Source organism: Accipiter gentilis, chromosome 22 (assembly GCF_929443795.1).
Source record: "Accipiter gentilis chromosome 22, bAccGen1.1, whole genome shotgun sequence".
Classification (NCBI taxonomy): Eukaryota; Metazoa; Chordata; class Aves; order Accipitriformes; family Accipitridae; genus Astur; species Astur gentilis.
The window spans coordinates 16,371,835-16,394,966 of NC_064901.1; the positions used below are offsets into that span (position 1 = coordinate 16,371,835).

At 42.0% G+C, this 23,132-nt stretch overlaps 2 protein-coding genes across 5 annotated transcripts in view; both read right to left on the reverse strand.

The window, feature by feature from the left end:
• LOC126049162 (cytochrome c oxidase assembly protein COX16 homolog, mitochondrial) overlaps positions 1 to 14,132 on the reverse strand; it is a 50,388-nt gene extending 36,256 nt beyond the window's left edge. The window contains exons 1-2 of one of the 2 annotated variants that reach the window (XM_049825060.1): positions 14,013 to 14,132; positions 1,049 to 1,126 (exon numbers count right to left, since the gene is read on the reverse strand). In XM_049825060.1, coding sequence (XP_049681017.1) covers positions 1,049 to 1,126; positions 14,013 to 14,096 — 162 coding nt within the window. In that variant the 5' untranslated portion in view covers positions 14,097 to 14,132. The remainder of the gene's footprint in view (positions 1 to 1,048; positions 1,127 to 14,012) is intronic. The other variant, XM_049825061.1, reaches the window with a different exon arrangement.
• A 3,093-nt stretch (positions 14,133 to 17,225) lies between these two features.
• The window catches only part of LOC126049160 (deubiquitinase DESI2-like), a 98,571-nt gene continuing 92,664 nt past the window's right edge, over positions 17,226 to 23,132 (reverse strand). For all 3 annotated transcript variants that reach the window (XM_049825056.1, XM_049825055.1, XM_049825057.1), the window contains one exon: positions 17,226 to 21,265. In XM_049825056.1, coding sequence (XP_049681013.1) covers positions 21,023 to 21,265 — 243 coding nt within the window. In that variant the 3' untranslated portion in view covers positions 17,226 to 21,022. The remainder of the gene's footprint in view (positions 21,266 to 23,132) is intronic.

Below are 23,132 nucleotides of genomic sequence, written 5' to 3' on the forward strand. Positions count from 1 at the left end.
TACTCTCCCCTATCTATGGGCTATGTCAAATACGGGACTGAGCAGGAGTGGGCCACATGGTGTTTCAAAGGCCACAGCTAAATATGCAACACAAGGAACCATGAGGAATGATTAAAGTAATTTAGATGGCCCACAACAAAAGTCTAAGACAAAACAAGGGGGTCTCCAAACTCTCAACAGCTCAGGACCTCAAAGATTTGACCACAGGAGAAAGCCACTGTGTCCAGAGTCTTACACAAAAATTTTTTATATGAAGTGCCATATACTCTTTAAAAAACAATTCCTGCCACCTGCAAGTCAGCAGCACTGAGACCAGAAAGTCTCTCTGCATTGCAATGGCAGACCTGCATATTACAAAGTTAGGGAAAGCAAGCCAATATTACTTTCTGCTGAACTGACATGCTCCTTTCAGATTGTTTCATATACAACTTGGAACTAGTGTTACACTTGGAGGTGTAAGTAGCACTAGTAAGCAAGCCACTTCCTTCATTCAGAAGGGTTCTTCCATATAGTACATTCTGACATACTGAGTGAAGACTAGCTCCTGTTTCTTTCACAGAGCTTAAAGAACAGGCTGTAGCACAATGTTAAAGGTATCTGCTTATCTCAGTCAACACAAAGCCAAGCCCTGAAAACCATCTAACATTATATACTTAATGCCAAGTACTGTTTGAAAACCGAACCTTTTAAAATACCAGTTTTCTTAGTCTAAATCAGATACAGTATCTTTATAATAACCTCCTTCTAGATATGCTACGCTTCTTTCTGGGGATTCAGAATTGCCACTTACAATCAACGAAAGGAACAAAATTTTTCTATTATTTATGTTGATCCATTCCACTGACAGTAAAAGGATTCATCATCATGTCAGCCCCTTTATTGTTACCTACACTACTCACTGCCTAAGAGCCTCAGCTGTAGCCCAGGGCGCAGTGGTGAAAGGCAAATCCCCAATATCAGTAGTTTGCTTGTCCTAGCAATCCTTTCCCAGGCAGTACACATGCAAAACGAAATGAAAAGGAAAAGTAAAGAAAACTGTTTCAACTACCTTGCCATGTAGTTTGTGGACATCGTATCTTATCTGAGCAAATTCACGGAGTCCAAAAGATCCTCCAACAAGATACAGCTGAAAAACAACAAAATGAAAACAGAGGTGTTAGGACTATTATGAAAACAAACCACTTTGCATACTTAAAAAGAACACTTTGCATACTGACCCAATTCATTCACCAAGGGACCCTACTCTTCTTCCAACAGAAACACCAGGAACTGAAGATAATAATCAAGTGGAAGATATGTATAGAAGAAGGAGTATATGGTAAAGTCAGAGCCGTTTCTTCCACAATCTGGGCCTGAATTTCACAAATTTCCTCCTTTATACAAAGACAGCTGCTTCATGACTCACATTTTCTAGGGACTTCCCCTCCTCTTACCCCTTCTTTTCCCTCCCCATATGGCTTCCTGCCACAACTGCAGCAAAGGAACCTTTACCTCACCACCACAGGATTTATTCTCATCATTTTCAAACTCTATGGGGAAGTAACAATGCCACATTGACTTACTCTGATGTCTGTGGGTAAGAGATCTAATTAAGCTTCTGAACAGACCAGCTGATTGGAGCTGTGGTTCAATAATACATTATCACACAGGCTAAGAAATCATATCCAGCACACCTGCACTTTTATTATTGCCTCCTTAGTTGTCTTGCAATTCCCTCCACACCTGTGAAGCATATGAACAAGTATAATAAAGGGTGAAATGGGGGGAAAAACACCTTCATATCCACATAAAGAAATTGTTAAATTATTCTTTCTTATGACAGAGGGATATCATAAAACTGTCTACATATTTTTACCATTAAAAATGGACAGACCAACCAAAAGATCAAGTATTGTTAACAAACACTATTAAGGATGTAAAAATTAGCTTAGAAGTCTAGGTACTTTGTGGAAGAATAAGGCCTCTTGCTCCTGACGTGGCCTGACAGACCGTCTGCTGTTCTCTGTTAAGGCAGATCACAGAGGCCAAAAAGCTTCATATCTAGAGATGTACATCTAAAGAAGGTGGAAGTATGAGGCAACTCTAAGGACCTCAGTGGGGAAAAAAACCAAAACCAAACCCCAACACCACCCTATTTTATCACACCGCATTGCTGTTACAGTCCTTCATGACAGGCTATTGCTGCACCGGTAACTGTTTTCTACACAATGCTGGCTGATTTCTTGCGACATATTAGGTTTGCAGCAATGGCCTGTGTCCAAGATTTGTTATAATTATGCTGCACAGGCAGTCAAAATGTATGTTCTTTCCAAAAAGTATGCTATCTTAAGTTCAGGTCACTGAGGCCACAAAGCCATATTAATTCAATTTAAATTGGGGGGTGGGGAGGGGAAGCCTTCTACATTTTTTCCTTCTAAAACTTGCAGAACTACATGATTTCCCATCAAGCAAGTAAAACTACTCACAACCACATGAACGCACTCCACACACACACTTAGATGCTGGGAAGTTACAGACTGGTACCCAGGAACTAATGTGCTTTGTTCACAGAACAGGGAACCCTTCACCAATAGCCAGGAGTTAAAGGCTCTACAGTCTCTTTCTGGCCTGGCCCTTTCAATAAGCCTAAGAATCTAGCTGATAATTAGAAACAAATAGACCAAAATTTTGTGATACAAACATCCAGCTGCTAAGCCACAGAACTCTGATTTCAGAAAGCCAATCAGAAAATCATCATGTGGTTGCAAGTTAACTTTCAGCAACTAGAAATTTGACCTACCAAAAATGGGATGGCATCATACTTGTATCATAACTGTTCAAGGAATTAGTGATGCTTTTGCAAATATTGAATCATCAAAATACACAACAGAAAAAAAGGTATTCGTATAAAGGAGGGGAAAAAAAAAATCTTCCTCTTGTCATTATCTTGGTAAGAAAGAATAACAGGAAACAGAAAATAAAGTATTCAAAACGGTTAAAAAGAACCTGAACATTATTCAAGATTTATTCCAAGTAGAAGATTTGTCAGCTGAAGATATGCTAACGCATAATGCTGAAAGTCTCAAGGATCAGACTATAACTGAATTTCAATAAGGTTGACACCTCAGCATAAATGTTCATCAGGTGATCTTCTTTAACTCCTACCAAGTATTACATTAATTAACAGCCAATGAGTTAACTTAACAAACTTTGAGTCCTAAGTGCTATAGACAAGTTTAAGGCTGTTACAAACCACAGCTTATTGCCTTTGTGTATATTAGTATGTTGTCAAAGAGTGGCTATGGCAGGGCAAAAGCACCTGCACTAAAAATCGTTCAGTACACAGTTGTTAAACCAGGCAGAAAGTAGCCATTACTTGTGACATCAATTAAAAATTAGTTTGCCCAACAACAAACTTGCATGAAGTATATACCATTATGAGAGGCAATATGAACAAGTGGAAGACCTTTAACTGGCCTGTTCCTCATAACCCAACTATTATTTAACATAATTAAAAGGTACACTGTGGCTTACAAAGCCATGCTCCAAGCTAAATATTGCATTCTTTAGCTTTGATCATTTAAAACTATGTAATGTACACTGTAACTAAGGGAAATCAAATAGAAGGTTGTTGCATGAAATAAGTCACGTGCTACTCACTTTGATCACATCCTATCACTTGTTTGACAGCAACCATCTATTTTTACATTTGCAGCTATATACATGATAAAGAAGTTGATACACACACGCCTCTCAGTCTCTTTAGACAGGTTTTGGCTCGAGACTGTAATTTTACTCACATCACCTTTATACCACTAAAGGGCAAAAACCCACTTGGTTTCTGATGTACTTTTGCTCTTCATTCAGCATAAGCAGTGTAACTAGCCTGGCAAATTGGCACATTTCACTCATCAGGCATCACTAGTATAGTTGCCTTTACACTGCAGTACTGCAATGGTTGATTTATCTTACGATGAAACACCAGTTAGTCTGCATCAGAATCAAAGCACATTGATGCTGTAAGAAATTACAAATGCCACTGAAATATTACACAGTGTAATGCTGGAAGGAAGGTTAGAATTAAGATTAAATAATTTTCAAAAGCACAGAAGACACACAAAAAATATAAATCATATGTTTATGAATTTACTTGACCAATGTTCTGAAGAACCAAACACGATGTCTAAGACTTCACTACAAAACCAGACCAGAATCAGTCATGTTCAGCACTTATTTAATCAACCAACAGCACGTCAATACAGTTAGCTGACAGCCCTGAGCATGAATTGCCTTGATCTACAAAAGCCAGAGCAGCAATGGACAGCTATTCAGTCAATTAGATTTTTGAAAACTGTGTTCAAAAGCCAATAAAAGAAGGTATAAATGAATTTATGCAACTATAATAGCATTAAAGGTAGTAAAGGACTCAGTGACTGACAATGCATTGAGTGGAAATATTAGTCTTGCTTTAAGCGTTTACTTTCTCTTTTCTGCATTATGAGGGAAGATGTCCTCACTACCTTCATTTAAGTTAACTGTATTTAAAAGGAAGAATGCATACATACAAACAACAATGAAGAATCAGGAGGCAACAGTCAAAATAATTAGAAATGGGATAAGACTCAAGCTAAAAATTCCAGCAACATTACCAGCTTGTTGGCTTTGCATATACTGTATCTCACATACATTTCTAGTTTCCCAATTTGTAAAATAATCTCTACATTCTTCGCAAACACTCTTCAGTTAAAAAAGCACTACAATGGACAGATCTGCTCAATGTAAGCCAAGGGCAACAGCGAAGTCCAGTATGTTCCATCCACTAGTCCAGACATAAAAGAGACAGTAGGAGTTATTCAGGATGCCAAATAAATAAAAGTTAGGTTGGCAACATCCTAATGAAGTCAGGCTCAAGTTCACTCTCCAGTTAACTGAAAGGGGAAAAGTAATGCCACATACAATGTAAATTAAGATATATTTTTCTTCATTCCGATTTTAGAATCATACAGATACTTAACTTACACCATAAAATATTAAGGCATTGGCATCTGAAGAGTACTCAAGCTGGAATGTTCAAATATACCTGCTTTCTTTCATTGTGAAGGAACTATTTGTTTTATATGCTTCAGAATGTGAAGCAAAAAACATTATGTAGTGAACATCATCTGTCTAGTTACTTGAATACATTCAGCAGATTGATGAAATGATAAGCAACCTGGTCTAGTGGAAGGTGTCCCTGCCCATGGCAGGAGGGGTTGGAACTAGATGATCTTTAAGGTCCCTTCCAACCCAAAACATTCTATGTTTCTATGATAATAACTTCTCACTTTCTCCTTTACACCTGAATTGTACCTTAAGAAGGCAAAAATCATAAAACATACTAGTTAGCCAGCGCTTAACACCAAAGCAAGCAGCTTAACAGCACTGCTAGCACAAACCCCCATTAAAGATCTCACATTGGATTATTCCTTTATGTTTCAGTGAGTACACAAAAAAAACCCTACAATGTTGTAATGCAATTACGCATGCATGGAAGACTTGCATGTTCCAAAACAAAATGAAAGATAGGATGTGACATAAGAGCACCATCTGTCACATACACTCAGCAACCTCAATAAATGTTTTATGTAAAAAAATGACACAAAATTCTCTTTAATAACACTCTTTTAAAAATTCTATTTGTTCACTTCTCCATTGGGAAGTATGTTATGCAATCAGTTATGGATGGCATCAGACTGATCCCCTGAACTGCACCTTAGGATGGGAAATACTTGTATTTGTCACCAACTACAGTGAGACAGTCACTGAGGACTCATAGTAGCAGAAGAACTTGAGACTTACAGAAGATGCCCACTTTTTTATTTCCTGCATCATCTAAAGCAGCCACCTTCAGTTCCTTGGGTTAACAAAATAACAAGAAACTATTTCTCTGGCAGCACCAGCAGTTTGCCATATTACAGGTGTCCCTGTTGTTAGAGAAAGCCATTCCTGCTATAGTACCAATTGTGAAAGCCAGACTACAAGACTACAGTTGTCATAAATCCCTAAATTAACCAAATCACAATATTCAGTGCTGGCAACACAGATCCTGCAGTGGTGGAAAATGTTATGATACATATCACTGGAGAAGGAACATGATAATTTTCTAAGCTCTTCTTCAAGGCTGCTGCTACAAAACCCTCCAGGTATTCATCAGGAGCTTCAAAACAGTCATGTGAATTATTTTATTTTAGCTTGCAGTGATCATAGTAAAAAGGGTTTTGGAGTTTCCTTTTTAAAGAATTGTCATATGTGCAGTGCAAGACTGGTGAAAGATGGCAATCTGACAGCCCAGAAGACTGAAGTCTCTTTTTTGTTCCCTAAATAACGTAGCAGGGCAAACTGCCAGTCCCAGAAAAGACCCAGGCAAGTCATCTTAACCTGAAGCGCCCCCCTCTGCCAGCTCTAATTCTCAAGAGCTTATTTCCCACAGCCATTCAAGTAAAATGGCTCTAACACTGAAACTGCTGAGAAGAGAGAAAAACGGTTCAAAGTCTTCTCAGAAACTTACTAAACCCTCTCCCCACCCTCGATGGAGCAGAAGAGCATCTACCTTTTCTTCTTGTCTGCAACAAATGGAAATCAAAGTTTTACGTTCAGATCAGAGGCCTCCTTTGGGGCAAAACAAAACCCCAAACTATACATCTCTTCTAACAACTTAGTAGTTATTTCATTCAAAAGCATGACAAAGTTAAGAGAATGCACTGACTTAATACGTATACTAGAATTCACAAATTGCAGAAAGATTTTACCACACTACATTCAAAAATGGATGAAATGTGCCAGTAGATGACCACATGGATACCATGCTGGCAACCCAGGAGAGCGGCTGGTATAAACTGGAGCCAATCATAACTCACTGATAAAGCCTAAGAGTGTAGTTTTCGCAGCATGTAGAACTCTGTGCAGAATATTGAACTTGACCCAAGGTATTGGGCTAACTGGCTCAATATAGAGTATGTTCAAAGCAGTGATCTGAAGATTGCAAATACGAACAGCTACAGGCCAAAGTACAACAAAATTTGTCTGTATCCTCTCAATGTTACTACTCTATGTCTTAGAAAGAAAACAAAACCTTTGTCTATTACAATTTCCATTTCATAACAGATTGGAAAGCACAGAAAATGCATTTAATAGAAACCAATCTAAGAACAATGCAGAAGAGACAGAAACCGATATGGTCCTCAGCACAAGCATTAGCGAAAAAGGACATTTTCAGCCACAACATTGTCATTTTGCATTACACACATTGCTTGGGCTGGTCAGATGACAAGGGAATTTCACTCAGCAGCTGCAGCAGTTTGAAAACCAAGTCTGCCATGGTGGTCAAGCTGCAGTTTCTGAACACCACCTTCTCTTTCTTCATAAGCTTCTAAAAGTCAAAATTTCGATTCCTTATTAAAATTATGATTCCCATTACTCACAGGTTCAAATCTAGCCAAGGTACACTACAGTGAGAAACTATTTACATCTCACAGCAATCTGGTGTTCTTGTGACGTGTTAGTTCCAGCTCAAAACAGCAATAAACTGAAACTTGCATTAAAGAACAAAAAGAAACCACTACTAGTCAAGTAATACTTCCTTATTGACAACACTAGACAGGGGATGAAGATGAAATGTACTATAGAGTAAATATTAATCTTACATCTTTACCTTCACCACCCCTTGAAGAAGGTGGAGTCTTAGAGCAGGACTAAACGCACAAAGTGAAAACAGGCAAGTCTGTACTTACGTTCCTGTTCTGAGGCTCAATACAGAACCTCAGTTGCCCTGAATGCCAGATTAGTCCATTCTAACAGCATTAAACAATGCAAATACACTCTTCATGTTTTAAAATGAAACAGAGGGGAAATCTGGTGTACTAAAGAGTGCCTATTTGTTTATTTAACATTTATCTGGAAAATAGCACTCAAAGATTAAGAATCAAAAGAAAAGTTTAAGGTGATGATTCAAAAGATGAGCTCAGAAATTTTAAGGCCTCACAGTCAACTGAAAGATGGAAGTCAGCTAATTCAGATTGCCCTTTCAGCTTAAACACACTGGCTTCCACTCCAGCACAAACAGTTCTAGGGGGTGGTTTTGTCTGGAACAGCTCCACACTCCGCTGTGGATTCAAACACACACGGATGAACAGGAGATGCAAAGCAGAAACACAACAGAAGTCGAAGACATTCCTCATCATAAACTTAGAGACCCAATATTTACAAGTCATTGAAGCATAAAAGCAACACTGTGATTCACTGATTGGGCGCAACCATTTTAAAATTCTAAAAACAGTTTTGTATTTATTGCTTTTCTAGGCTACAAAAGTAATACTTGTGACTTTTACAGGCAATCACAATTTATCTACAAATACTAGAAGTCAGAATTCTTTTCTCATGGGTAAATGTTAACTTCTATTCATCTCTCAAAAGCATATTAACATTTAAATCAACTGTTCTGCATATGTCAAATTTTATTGTAAAGTTACATGAAGTAATAGATATTAATAAAAGTCCTGCAATTCAATATTATGAATTGGTCAAGGCAGTGATGTGAATGATGTTAACAGTAACACTCTAATACCTAAAACTGAAAAAAATTCTGACTGTAGTAATCGTTTTTCAAACAATATCAGAAGATAATGTAATAAGTTTCTTCACATAGACACTGATGGCAACAAGAGATCTCAGAAATGTGATTGCTCCCAAGAAGAATTTTCCATATTTCTCAGCATTCATACCATCTTTTACAGGCAGATCCTCCCGAATCCATGGGAAAGAAGTGTGCTTTCTATTCAGCATACCCCAGGACTCAGAATTCAGCAGCTTTTTATGAGATGAATTAGGAAAGTTGTATTTAAAGGACTCTTTGGAAGCTTAGTTACTGAAATACACTGAAGTGATAAAAACATAGTTTCCCTACCCTGTAACCCCGTAAAACTTCCACTTTCAGTGACTCACAAAACAATAAAATATCATTTCACAATATTTGCAAAACATTTCTGAGCATCAGTCATGGCTTCTGGATGACCCTGACTTCACTAGTGAACAAATCTAATCCACAGACATGTAATTTCATGTCTTGATGTCTGGGAAAACTGTTTTGTTTGTCAAAAAGCTTGAGAGACAACTGGTTCATTAACAAGGGCCCAAGATGCCACTGACCTTCTCTAATGGTGCCTGGAAGCACTGACCACATTGCTGCAGCACTGTTAGGGACTCTCTCTAATTTGACCATTTTTCTTGTCCTGTATACATGACATGCATTCTTGGTGTCTCTTGACAAAGTATTTATCAAAGTAAACTTGCACTGTTCAAGGCAGCAAAGTAGATGGCATTGTAGTACAGTCTGTGTGCATAAACACTGATGGAAATAAGTTTTAGAAACATGTTTATTCACAGAAAAATCTTTCACTGTTCCAAGCTACCCTCATCTTTTTGGTAACACCAGGCACAGCATGTAAAAAATACCAAAGACAAGATCCAGAAGGGCAAGCAAAGTATGTGTAAAAGTACAGTCACTACAGGACGAGGGAAAAAAAAAAAACAACAGAAAAATGAAAATAAGTCAAAATCTACAGCTATATAGAGAGAGAACATTGTAACATACTGCAAATTTGAAACTTGCAGCACTACATATATAGTGCAATATACTTATTTCAGGTGTGCAATGAAAATCACCAAATGAGCCACAGACTATATTTTCTGTCTGCTAAGATGCCACTTCAGATCCTCAGAATTTAATTTTTCCCTTTTAACATGTGACAGCAGAACTGGAACTGCATCTATACATTCATTTTTTCAACTTAGAGAGTATGAAAGATCCCTGTCTAGAATTGAACAGAGACAGAACCACAAACATAAGTTTTGGAAAGTGGCATGAGCATATGAAATAGTGGGGTTTTAATGTGTGTTTTAAAACTGTTACTGCTTTGTAATTTTGAAATCCAAACATGTTTCTTCAACAATCTAGAATCACCATTTATACTTGTCTGAAAAAAAAACTTCCAGCAACCTTCAAACATTCTAACTGCATTAGAGAAGTAACCTTACATGTTCAGTGTCTCTTAACAAAGGTATGGCACTGGAACCACTATGTAATACCAAAGAGCCTTGCTCTCTCAAGGTCTTACAGAAGCATCGCAGCAGCAATAGGACGTTGACAGACACATCCCTTTTGGTCAAGTAGAGTTGACTGTGGAATATAAAGCAGCAGTGACTGAAGCTCTTCTTTTATAACAGAACCAAGTATCCTGAAGATTTGTAAGCTAAGGTTCATGTGATAAGGTAAGAGTTCCCATTAACATGATAAGAAACAAAGATGTCCATACAGCTGTCAAAGATGTTTAAGTTACCACAGAGGTGGCACAGCCCTCCATCATAACAGCAAATTTTACAGATACATCTGTAGGATCACTAGAGTTCATCCCAACATCTACACAGATGTTACCATCTTTACCAATGCTTTAGGACTACTAACCCTGCAGCACGCAAGCTGTTAAGATATCCCATGCCAGGTTACATCACTCTCCTGCATGCTTACTGTTTTATGCCATGAAGAGGTATCTTATCTGCTAAGTTTACAGAGTTAAAGGAAACGCTCACAAATCAAGGTTTCCTGCAGGTTTAATTCCTACCCCCTACAGTCTTGTTGGTGCTCACAAAGAAACACTCTTATCTTCTGAGAAAGTATGACTGAAAACTGTGATTTACACATCTTACTCTGAAAGCTGTTGTCAGTTTGAGGTTTAAAGATCAACCAAGAAAATTCCTTCTGCACTGAAATATTCTAACAGCCCCAAGCCCAAAAGAACAAAGAAAAAAGGATCAAGGTAATTTACACTAAAAAGAAATATTTTTAATATATATTTGTGCATGCGTGTGTATAATAAGATGGTCATCTGCCTTTGAATTATAATCTCTTTAACCTTGGAGCCTTTAGAAAAAGTGGCACAGGGACTTTTCATTCAAATACGCAGTGTAAGAAAGGAAGATGTGAAAGCTGTTTGACTATTTTTTTTTTTTTTTTCATAAAAAAAGCAAATATGGTACTGATGAACAGTCCAGCAGTACTGAAGTATGAAGTCCTGTACCTATGTAGTGAAAAAAAGATGTACAGGATACAAGAATCTAACAGAAACCTTTGGTTTCAGTATTATCAACAAATTCAGCAGAATTTAAAGGGTTCCAAAGGCATGCTGCTCCTGATTCTGTGCATAGATTCAGTGTCTTTTTTGCTGTTATCAATCTTTTAGCACAACTCTGTTCAGCTTCAGAGATGCTTTCAGAGTTCAATAGACAGCTGGGGAACTAACAAGGACTGCATGAATTTTCCTTTTTCTTATTCCTTGGGAAGCCTTTGGGCAGCAACACAGAAACATTCTGAAATATTGACGGGGAGAACAATTTTAAGGCAGGGAGACATGAAACCCTGGAAATAAATATAATATTTCTCTATATAATATTGTCTCTGGAGGAAAGAAAGAGCTCTGCGGTAACAGAAATGGAATGAAATTAGGCAGTACAAAGTCAAAGAAACCAGTCTCAAAAATTTCTGGTATGACCTATGGCAAATCATGCAAAAACACTAGAAGGGCCAAAAGGACAACCACAGCTCTACCTTGGCCTGGGAAGCCGAAGTCCTAGCTCTAGCACCGAAGCAGAACTGAGAAAATCTACACCATTGCTGCCAGATGGTTGTTCAACCTCTCCTTAACAACCCTAAGTATGTATCACAAGTGCTCTTTCCTAACAAAAAGTAATATTTTCCTAACATCTGATCTAAAGCTTATTTATTTTGGTACTTCTTTCCCAAGCTATGAAAAGCAATCACCACTCTCAATATAGGATGTACGTCTTAAGACTTTTCTAAAATAAACCAAGTCAATTCCTTCAGGCATTCCTTAAAGGTGGAATGTCTGCTGTATCTTTCATGTTGCTCTCCTCTAGACTTCACAGCTTGTCTTCATCATCTCTACAATGGCACCACAAAGCTGAAAACTACTCCAGCTGAGGACTTTGAGCAGACTGGAAAAGTCCTATTCCATGTTTTACTTTACTTTTGACAAGTTTCTGTGTCTTATAATGACATTTCTGTTTTTTCACAATATTTTTCTGCAGGACCCACCTCACCTAAGATACCTTTCAATTTGGAAGGCACCTGATAACTACATTCTACATTTTTTCAATTCTTCGAGAACACAAATGACAAGAAGCATATCTTTGCCGTACTTTCGCTGAAGTGCAATTCTCACAGGGAAGGTAATGTAGAAAGCTTTATCAAAGTCAAGACCTTGTGTATCAGTTGTGTCTCCTCACCTACTAGACCAGTTCACCTATCAAATACCAAATCTGATATATTTATTACTGAAAAGCAATGATGACTTTTTTCTCCACCAGGTCACCACCCCTAAGTATCTCTAATTTAATCACATAATATTTTCCCAAAGCCTTTTATGGAATTAAAACTGAGCTGGAGAGTACTAAACTGCCTGGGTTCACCTCAATTTGAGAGAGAAGTAGCAAACCTCAAATAATTGCATAAACAATAGGACTGTGACCTAAAACTATATCCAATGTCAAACATCTAAGAAAGCTGTTATTAAACTAAAGAATAATGTCAGAGCACTCAAAAAAATGACATGAAAAATCATAAAGCAAAATAAATTCAGTCTAAGCATGAAAGCAGAAAAGTTCTGGACAGTCTTTTAGGTATACCTGCAGTGCAGCAGGATATCTAAACAGCTCTAACACTATGCTTGATCACCTTATCAAGGTCTTACATGAAGAGGTTGTCTGCAATATCAGGGAGTAGAGCTGCTGATGCAAATGATTCATGCAGTTGTGGTATTATCACACTAGTTTGTTGGTTGGTTTGGGTTTTTTTTTTTTAAATCTGTTTTCATTTCTTACAAATGTCTTCACCAATATTTTGAGAAAAGATACTTCAGTGTATTCAGCTGCATGAGTATTTCCACTTAAAGTCCTTACTCTAGAACGTCTGTAATACCACTTTAAAATAAACGGCCTCAGACTTTTTTTAACTCTAACAAGTGTCACTGTCCTTCTTTGGACCAATTCATCTTTCTGAGGCATGTTGCTGGACATTTGAGGAGGACACTAATTTCTCTAGTAGTATTACAAATATGTTGGAATTACCCTTTGCCCTACTCTTTATCCACCTTGAAATCTACTGACTTTTTCTAAACCAACTGTATATATGGAAATGAGATGTGAATTGCATAAAGAGAAACCACACTGTCGTGGCTGCTGCTTTTGTCTTCCTGAGTTTTTATCCGTGCGTGCATCCAAGTTGTTTAATTTTTCCCCTAATGCGCACAGGCACTTAGGATAGGCAAGTGCAATCTATTATGCTGTCCACCTTATCGTTTTGTTTTATTCCTTTGACTTTATTGATCTTTTCTAACCTCGACTATTCTGAACAGTTACGTCTCACCTATCACTTTGAACACAACTGCAACCATAACCCATCAACTCACTTAAATCCTTTGCACTCATTTAGGCGTACGAACTACGAGACCAACGCTGCCGCCGCGGTTTAAAATCCGTTGAAAAGCTGCAGAAGCTCAGACGCAGCACGTTAAGCGGCGTTGTAAAGGAAAACCACCACGATGCGTTTTCCTCACCCTTTAGTCAGGAATAACTTCAGGAGTGTGCTCCCACACCCTCCCCCAGACCTCCGAAGGCCACCACCGAACCGGCGGGCACAGCGGCCCTCACGCCCCCCCTTCTCCCCCGCCCCGGGCACCCTCCAGCCCCGACCACCGCCGGGGACGGAGGCACGGCCCGCCACCTGACACAAATCCCCTCCTCTTCCTCCTCCTCCTCCTCCTCCCGGCCGGCATTAATTCCTCCGCCGTTGTCCCCCTCACACACGGCCTGGGCCGCGCCCTCACAGCGCCAGACCCCCGCCCCGTCCCTCAGGCAGCGGCGGGACCGCGGCACCCCCGGAGCCGGCTCCCGGGCCGCCGCCGCCGCCCCCCCGCGGTGCTCACCAAGAGGGGAACCCCGAAGGTCATGGTGCGGCCCCTCCACAGCTTTCGGAGCCTCTCCATCCATCCCCCTCCCTCCCTCCCCATAGGCCCCGGCGGCCACCTGCCGCCTCCGGACCGGCCTTCAGCGCTTCCGGCGCGGCGCGGGTCCGCCCGCCACAGCGGCCCCCTCCGCCGCCGCCGCAACGCGCCCGGGGAAACTGGGTTCCGCCGCGGGGGCTGCGGCCTGCGCTCCCTCCCGTGGGATGTTTGGGAGAAGGGGTGGGTTTGGGCATCCAGCCGGCCGCCCCCTGCGCTCTTACCCGCGCTTCTCCAGGCGTAGCCGATCGCTGGTTAAAATAATCCACCTGAAAAAGCGCGGTCAGACTCGCTCAGCGAACGGGACGCTTCGCCTGAGATGGCTGCTGCGGCCAAGTGACCGGCTGTAAGGCCACAGGGTACTTCTGGGTCACGTACACACACGCACAAACGCGTATCGCAAAAGCTCTTTGGATTAACGGGCGTTTGGTGAACGTACGCAACCAGTACGCTGGTACCAGACTGGCCTGTGGATGGTTTCATCTACCCCGCTGCCTTCCCTGAGGAGAAATGTTTGTTGGGGAGCACGCTCCCGTGTCCTACGCCAGCTGTAGCCAAGTTCCTTAGATTTTAGGTGGCTTCCACTGTATCTATGAGAAGAAAAGGATGGGGCTGAGGCCATGCTGTCGCCCGCACAAGAATGCAGCTAGGATTTACAGCCATTAAACAGCATGTGTGTGCCGAGAGGGGAACTGACGCTTAAAACGATCAGGCTCCGTGGCCGCTGAACCTGGGCTGTCCTGAAGCCCCTCTGAGTCTTCTGCCCCTGGGTTTTTTCATCTGCCACCTACGGCACGTGGAATGAAATCTCCCCGTCCATTATTCCTCCTGGAAACTTTTTTGGACTTACGTGCTATTTTTGTTAGGTGTTTGTTTCACTCCTAGCACTGTGGCATTCTAATTTTTGGATTAGGAATGCTACACTTTATGCTCTTATTCTTACTGTTGATTACTGTCGGTACCTGTGAATACCCATTCACTAATATCACAAAACATTGTATGAGTATACTGTGCTATTGTATGAAGGTAATTACATCCATGAGTGGCAGTTCAGTCTGTCTGTATGCCAGGACTGAAAATTCAAGTAAGTCACCACAGCATAGTCCCTAATGGTGAGGTGAAAGCACTATCCACAAAACTGCAGTAACCCAGGCCTGACCTGGAATTATCCTACTAAGATAAAATTCCCTTTGCATTTGTGTGTGTGGGGAAGAGGAGTTCACCTTCAGTGAGGTCACCTCTGAAGTCACAGAAATGAGAAAACAACAAAAGACTACAAAGAAGACTTGCAAGATAGCCCTGAGGCTGATGAGGAGCTCAGTGCTATCGTGTGGCCAGGTGGTTTGGCGCAGGAAGCCCCTCAGGAGAAGTTCCCTTCAAGAACCTCAAAGGCGAAAGAAAGAACACGTTTCCCCAGACAAGTCCATTCCAGCAGACAGAGGAAAAGCCTGCAGCAAATAGTTTGGGAAGAAACGAATGCTCATGCTGTGCATAAGGAAGAAAAATACATGCGAGCATGGGTAGCTTCTGCAGCGTTCCCAGCAGTGAAGAGAGTGCTCTTCTACCTGTCAGTGAGGCAAGAATTGCCTTTTCTCGTTCGAGGAGGTCTAGGTACTGCAGTCTGGAGCCTAGAGAAGATTTAGCACTGCATATACATACTTTGTAAGAACTTCCAGCAACAGAGATGTATTTCATATATGTAGGGTTACTAGCCTCTGAGCATACCTATCTATGTTTTGTTGAACTTTTACAAAGACTGTCAAGTGAGAGGACTTGACTCAGATTACTAACATTTTTCAGGGTTCTGAACTTCCTTTTGTGCTTCCATGGGGTATTTGGTAAAAGGACTTGACTTGGGTAAAGTGTGCCTCAGAGGCAAAAATCTGCCACTCCGCAAAATCACAATCAAATGATGACTAGTTCAAATAACTGACTAGTTCACTGAATCTCAACAGAGCTAGGGATTTCACCTCCCCACACACATCCGAAAAGCCAGCCTGCAGAACTGAGATCAGGGAAGTTTCAGGAAAGCAAGTGGTAGCAAGAGGCTAATTGCTTCTGCAACTTACACCTGGGATACCTTGGTAGGGTGGGAGGGAGAGCAGGGCTAGAACAGCAGGAAACATTGCCATTCAGGATCAGTAAGCATGGAGGGCACCACTGGGGAGAAACGTATGCAGCCTCTGCCACCTCCAGTGAGAGCTGAAGGCTGTGTTACTATTCACCCGGTGGATGACCAGAACTTAGCCAGCTGAGTCTTCACTTCTAACAAGAGACAAGCCAGCTCAACACTTAAGCCGCACATGCAGTCCCCACCAGCTTTTTTGTGGGTGAACACACATCTTTACTGAGGGCCACCTTGTGTAATTTTGAACTTTCCATCAAACACATTGATTAAAGCAGTCGCCAAGATCTGGCCACTAGCCATGTCTTTCATTCTGTAGCTTGGTTTCCTAAGCAGAAAAGATTGCCATGATCATACTGCCTGTTTTCCTGACTTGTTATTCCTTATCCCAATCCCATTGGACCCCCATAAACTTCTACAGCCTTTTCAAAACAAAGCTGGCTACAACCACACTAACAGACCGTCTTACTCTGAGATTTAGAGCCATTAGTTATTCATTGCTAGTAGTAATTAAATGCGCCCTGTCATCCACTCAAACACCTCTTGGCTAGAGCCACATGCACAACGGTGGAGCGCTGACGTGTTAGAGATAAGAGCACGTATTCTCCAGGCACAGGGTATGATGTTTTCACATATTACTGCAGCCAAAGGCTCTGCCATGTTCTGGTAGCTTGTGGCAATGGTAGAGTGGAGCTGGCATCATAAAGTTCCTTTCTTAAATACATCCTGAGTCACTACACGGCCTTTCCACAACCCAAATCATTGCCTGATGGTGAGCACAGCAGGGGCAAAGTGGAACAGGGCACCTGCTGCCTCAACTCAGAGAGTAATTTAAAACCATTTGAAAATGAAACACTGATGATTACTTCCTTTGGTCTTCTCCATTAATCACATCAAGGAATTGGTGGAGGTACTTTACTTAGTTTTCCGAACATGTCAGTAAGACACCACATATATACAAACTAAAATGAGAAGCAAATCAAACACATATAATAAGAAGATAAGCTAACATTATTGCCACTAACTTGTTCTGAGAGCCTCCCCAGCCTAGAGACAAATAAACAGGACGGAAGAATAAAGAAAGTAACACAGCAGGAAATGACTGCTTCTTGAGTACCTCAATAACACAAAGGCAACATGGGTCTGAATTCCAGAAATGGGAACTCGCAGCTGGGAGCGATGAGAGCAAGAGAACAGGTCTGTGTCCATTCCTGTGCTGTGCTGAGACTGGGATGAACTCATGACAGAGCACAGGCTCAGTGCTGGGGACCAGCTCACCCGGGGCCTCTGAAAGCACAGCTGTCCCTTTTAAAACTTTGTAAGGGTTTGAGAGATGTAGGCCTCAAATCACAGACTCGGGAAGAGGAAGCACACTGACAAAAAAAAAAAAAATCACTAAGAATAATCTCCTGAAATTAAGAGACTTGCTATTATAGATACAGGTGTGCTGAGAAGAGAGGTTATTACTTACCTCTTTCCTCCCACCCTAACTTTCCCCAGAAACAGTTTGTATTGTAACACTAATATTCCAGCCTTAGGCTAACCTCACCTTCAGCCTTACTGTCCCACCTGAGGACTATTAGCTCTCTGCTAGAGAAGTAACCCACAGCTACTGTTGCCCATTTGAAGAGTTGGTGCCCTCTCATTCCAACTTTTAAAAGGGCACCAAAAGTCCTGGCAGTAAGAAAAAGGGTTAGGAGTTTGTGCTGGGTGTCATGGGCTGCTCTTTTTAAGATTTATAAGCTGCTCTTTTGTTTTCATTGATAACTGTTGGTATCTAAAATTTTCTGATGGTGTTATGCTCTAAAATAACAAGAGAAAGCAAATGTGTAACTAATACAAATATGATAGAATTACATAATAACAATAATTTTGTGACAATTGGAGGGATTGTGCCTAAAATAAACATGCTGTGCCAGAGATGAACAGTAAATTAGACTTTTAAAATGTCTTTGTGTTTAATAATCTAAAATGCTGTTAAATTACATAGGTAAAGCTATCATCAATATATATTTTATTTCCACAGTGTCCCTTTGTTCTTGTCATTATTGGTTGGTTGCCTTGAACAGAGAGGGGTGGGGAGAAATGCTTTTGAAGATTGGAATATATTCTGGTTTTGATTTACAACAGAGGTTTGATGCCTTCTTGATGTGACCCATACTGTCATAAACAGATGGACAAACATAAAAGTAGATAAACAAACATCTGTTTTTTGTGATATTGACAGCTTGCCCCAAGTGTTATTCACAATACTTCAAGCACATATTCATATCCTCAAAGAGGCTGAATGTAGCTTTCTTTTCCGGGTTACCATACAGCCAGTTAAGCATTTTTTACTTTGTGAAATACTGTGAGAGGGTTTTCCATGTGAAACATGCCTCTGGAGCCCTAGTTTTCTCCTAGATGTATACATGGTGCTTTATCTGGAGTTCAGGTGCAGAGCGGGAACACAAGGCTGGTGGCTGCCTGGCTTTTGTCACATCAGGAACTAGGTGTTTCTGACTGCAGTTTCCCTGGCCTAGACAAAAGCTCTGGGAAAGCCTCTTCTCACTTTCCTCCAGAGAAGGACTTAAAAAGAGATTTTAAAATTCACTGCACATAACGTGCTGCTGGCTATTGGCAGGCGCCCTGGGAACTTCAGACAAATGAAGCTTGCGCTGCTGGTTTAGGCTGCAATGACCATGACTGCAGGGGAATAGGGAGTGCAACAGTACATTGTGTAACGTGGTTTCTGGGCAGTGGGATGGAGAACAGGATGGAAAACTTATTAAACATCCCTGGACAAGACAGGGTAATCAAGATCGGTGCTGGACTGGATACCAGGAGCTGCAGAATTGCTCACAATGCAGTATTGGCTGTGAGTGGCCAAGGTTAATAAGGAACGTGACTTTAGTTCAGTACAGAACTTGCAGCAATTTGTTCAGAGGATAAAAATGAGAAGCGTTTTGTAAAGGTTTTGTTGCCCAAACATGCATCACTTCAGGAGGTGGTGGAGTGAGGCCATCCTGTGAGTTTTATTTCCATCCAATAGATCTCTCCAAAGCCTCCTGCTTCACTAAGAGCGTGCACATGTAACAAACCATTAAGCGCTGTCTGTGCAGACATGATGTACATCATAGCCAAGACCTTCAGCCCTGAATGCACACGCTTCTGTATACCTGAGCTAAAGAAACAGCTGGTTGGACTTAGCATGCTATTGCGACCAATAAAAGGAAATTACCAGCCATCTTAAGGGCTGCTTGTAGTTCTTTGTGGGTGGAGGGTGGAAGTCCCGACTTGGTGGTAGCTGCTTGAGAACTGCATTTCTAAAATGGCAACCCCTTCTCAACACTGTGCCTGTTCCGTTTTCATCCTCCTTTGTGTAGCCAAGAGGAGTCGCAAGGAAGAGAGGGGGCCTGGATTTTCCCTTTAATTCTCTCCTACCTCTTCTGACTAGAACTCCTAGTGAGGTAATTGAGTGGAAGAGTTGGTGTACTTGTCCTTTCCTCCTCCTCTGCTTTCTCATCAGCTGTCAGAATGAGCATAAATACATCCAAGAACCAGATTCTTGTCAAGACCCAGCCTGGAGAGGCCAGTGAGCCAGCTACGCCCATTTTTCATGCCACTGAAATAGTGCGTGCAACAGAAGGCACCATGGTGGCCCATGCATTGGAAGGGTCATCCATGCTTTCCAGATGTGGCCCTAAGTTTCCCCCTCCACCTCCAAAAAGGGAGGAGAAGGAAACATGTTGACATTCTTTGGGTTCATCACTTATTTTTTACCTTCTTGGGTTGGCTCAAAAATAGGCTGGAGGAGGGTGACTCTGGAGCCACGTTTTAGGTCTCTGAGTACATGAGGAAAAGCTGAAGGAAATACTGACTTTCCCAAGAGATTCTCTCCCCTCCTCCTTGTGCTCAAGAGGGCCATTCTCCCCAAAACAGCCAGCAAATGTCAGCTAGGAGAGAGATTCCTCGGGGAATCTGGGGGGGGGAAAGGAAACCCAGGAACGCTGCCTACAATTAGGGGGACTGAGAGGGGTCTGTGCTAAAAAGCACCAATATGGTCAACAGTCACCTCTGCACCTACTTAGTAGCTGCCTCTAAGCACTAGCCCCATCCTCTTTTTGATCCCAAAGAAAAGCCACGGTAACACATTCATTTTCTAGGTTCTTTGTTATTATTTTCAAGAGCAGGACAGTCATTCGAGCTCTTAAATTTGAGTACTGAAAACTGGTGGTTGTAGAACAGCAGCACCTTTCATTTGTCCTTCACATGAGTTAGAAACCTGATAATTACAAAAGGGATGGGGCTGAGTGGAGCTTGTTGCTGGTCTAAGAGATGAGAAGGTTGAGTTCTGGCTCTGCTTCCTTCACTGGGTGTGGGCAGGAGATTTGTCATCGGGGAATGGCAAACCCAGCCAAAATAGAGAGGAGGCTGCTGGGCTCACATGGGTGGGGGAAGAGATAAAAAGATAAAACAGTTCCAGAGAAGGAACATCACAGTATGGAGCCCCCCTGCCTGTACGAATGATCTCGTGCCCGAGAGAGCCAGCAGTTCTCCATGGATCGAGGAGCGTGGGGGCCCTGGGAGGAGAATCCAGTTTAGTCACCACACTCCTCGGTTCAGCGCTGGGGTTCACGGTCATTTTGCCGAACAACTGTAGTGGCAGCCCTTGGAAAAGGGACTGAAGCTTCACCTCCTTAGTAAAAATGGTCTTCCCTCCCCTGTGTTGTCCGCTGAAGAAGAGAGAAACCAAGGTGTGTGAAAGGGTGTGAGAAATAAATCGTACAAGAGAGAGGGGGATGTTATTTGAGGGCATGCTGGGCACAGTTTAGACCCGGGTATGTCTACAGGTTCGCGAAGTGCCTGAGGCTGAGGGGGCTGCAGAGGTGGAGGGGGACTCCTCATCCGTTGTGTCCCCCTGTTCCTCCTTGTGGAGGCCGAGGCTGATGTGGCTCTGCAGGGCTGCTGGGGTCAGCCACTCCTTGGGGAGACAGCTCTGGAGGAAGGGGATGCACGAGCTGAAGTAGGCCAGGCGGTTCACCCAGCGGGGGATCTCTTTCCCACATAGTATCTGTGGAGCAAACCGAAAAGGAGCATGGTTAATAGTACCAAAACACCTCTGTGGTGGCAACGTCATCCCCATCCTCACCACCACCTCAGCAGGGTGAATTCCCTGTTGCTCAGAAGAGAGCTGTTTGAAACGTAGGGACCATCTTCTGCAGTCAGAAACAGCTATAAATGCCAATGGCTACACAACTGCTCGACACGCACGGAGAGCCCTGCCAGCCATAGACCTTGTCGGCATCGTAGCAGAGACTGGGGAAAACGGTTCGTGGCCCTCGGCGGCTTTGGCCACTCTGTTCTCCAGGCAGTCCATGGGTAAAAGGACAGGCCTGCTGGTGCTTCTCAACCAAGACAAGGACACTCATTTTCCAAGTAGCTCAAAAATTTTGGAAAAATACATAGGCTGTTGCTGGCCAGACCCTAAGGAGCCCAGAAGCTGAGCCTGACTAGGTGGATGGAGATGCCTGAGAATCTGTTCTTGCTGCTCACTTTTCTTCCTTGGGCTGCATCAGTCAAGTTACAGTATCTGGGGGTCCTTTTCCTATCTTAACACATCACCCTTTAATTTCTCCTCATATGGTGTTTCTTAAATGTGGGAAAGCAAGCAAAAAACAGAAAAATACTAGCTTCTCACTAGGCCTGTGTTTCATTAGATGCTCCTGGCACTGATTTGGGATACACTCTGCTAACACAGGTATTTTTTTCCAAGGTCATCTCATATTCAGCACAACAAAACAACCTGCTGCATACAGCAGCTCCCTCCTTCTGTAGCATTTGACCACACATACATACAGGTGCCAGATTTTAGTAGCTGTATCTGGCTTAGGCCACAGAAGGAAAGTTTCCCTTTACATTTTACCCTTTCCCTTACCACAAGCAGAAGAGGCACGTGGAAGTGATCAGCTGGGGTGCCTCAAGAGCTTGTCTTTAGTAAATACTCTGCCTGTGTGGCCCTACACCAGTATACTAGAGCCTGAAGTCTGCGGCAGGTACGGTAGTCGTAACACCCAAATTTTCCTTCCCTACCAGTGCTGTCTCCCATGGAGCAAGACAGGCAGGGAGGAAACTCCACCCCACAGACCTTGTCCCACAATTTACATGGATTAGCGGTTCCAGGGTTGTCCAGACTGCACCTTCTGCCAATACTAAATTCCTTTGCTCTTCCTTCCGCCCTCTTTCTGTCTAAAACTGCACTTAATTTAATACTAATTACTGCAAAAACTAAGATGGTGTTTGTCTGTAATTCACTAAGGAGATTATTTGGCAAGATGTCTGTTATTGACAATGGAAATGTAGTGCTTAGAGGTTTCAAGAGATTTTCAGGGAGCACGACTGGAGCAGTTGCTAGAGGATGGGCTGTGCCGCATTACAGTTGTTATGGCTGACGACCAGCTGGTCCTTCATGCATATGGCCTGGGCAGAACAATCTAAGCCCCACTCCAACAGTCACCTTGAGGATAAGGGAATTAGCTTGCTCCAACAGTGTGGAGTTTCCAATGAGGTGTGGAGAAGGAGGCAAACCTGTGACCGTGCTAATTTGACTAAGTAACTCACTTTATTTTGACATGCATTGTTTAAAAATCAACGTGTGAAATTGAAGACATCATTATCATTAGGTACCAGAGAATAAGCAGAGCCATTTAGCTGCTAAAATTACTTGCAGGCAGAGACTGTTCTTTACCTAATACACCCCAAGGACTTTTATTTCAGTTCTTACCAGTGCTGCATTCTACTTAACCTCAGATACAGCTACATGAATCTGTATTTTTGAAATTTTTAATCTGGGGACAATTACTTTCTGAGCAATTCTTTGCCTCCATCCAGATCCCTGGTTTCCATTGCTAGAGGTATTGCCTGAGCATATAAGCACATTA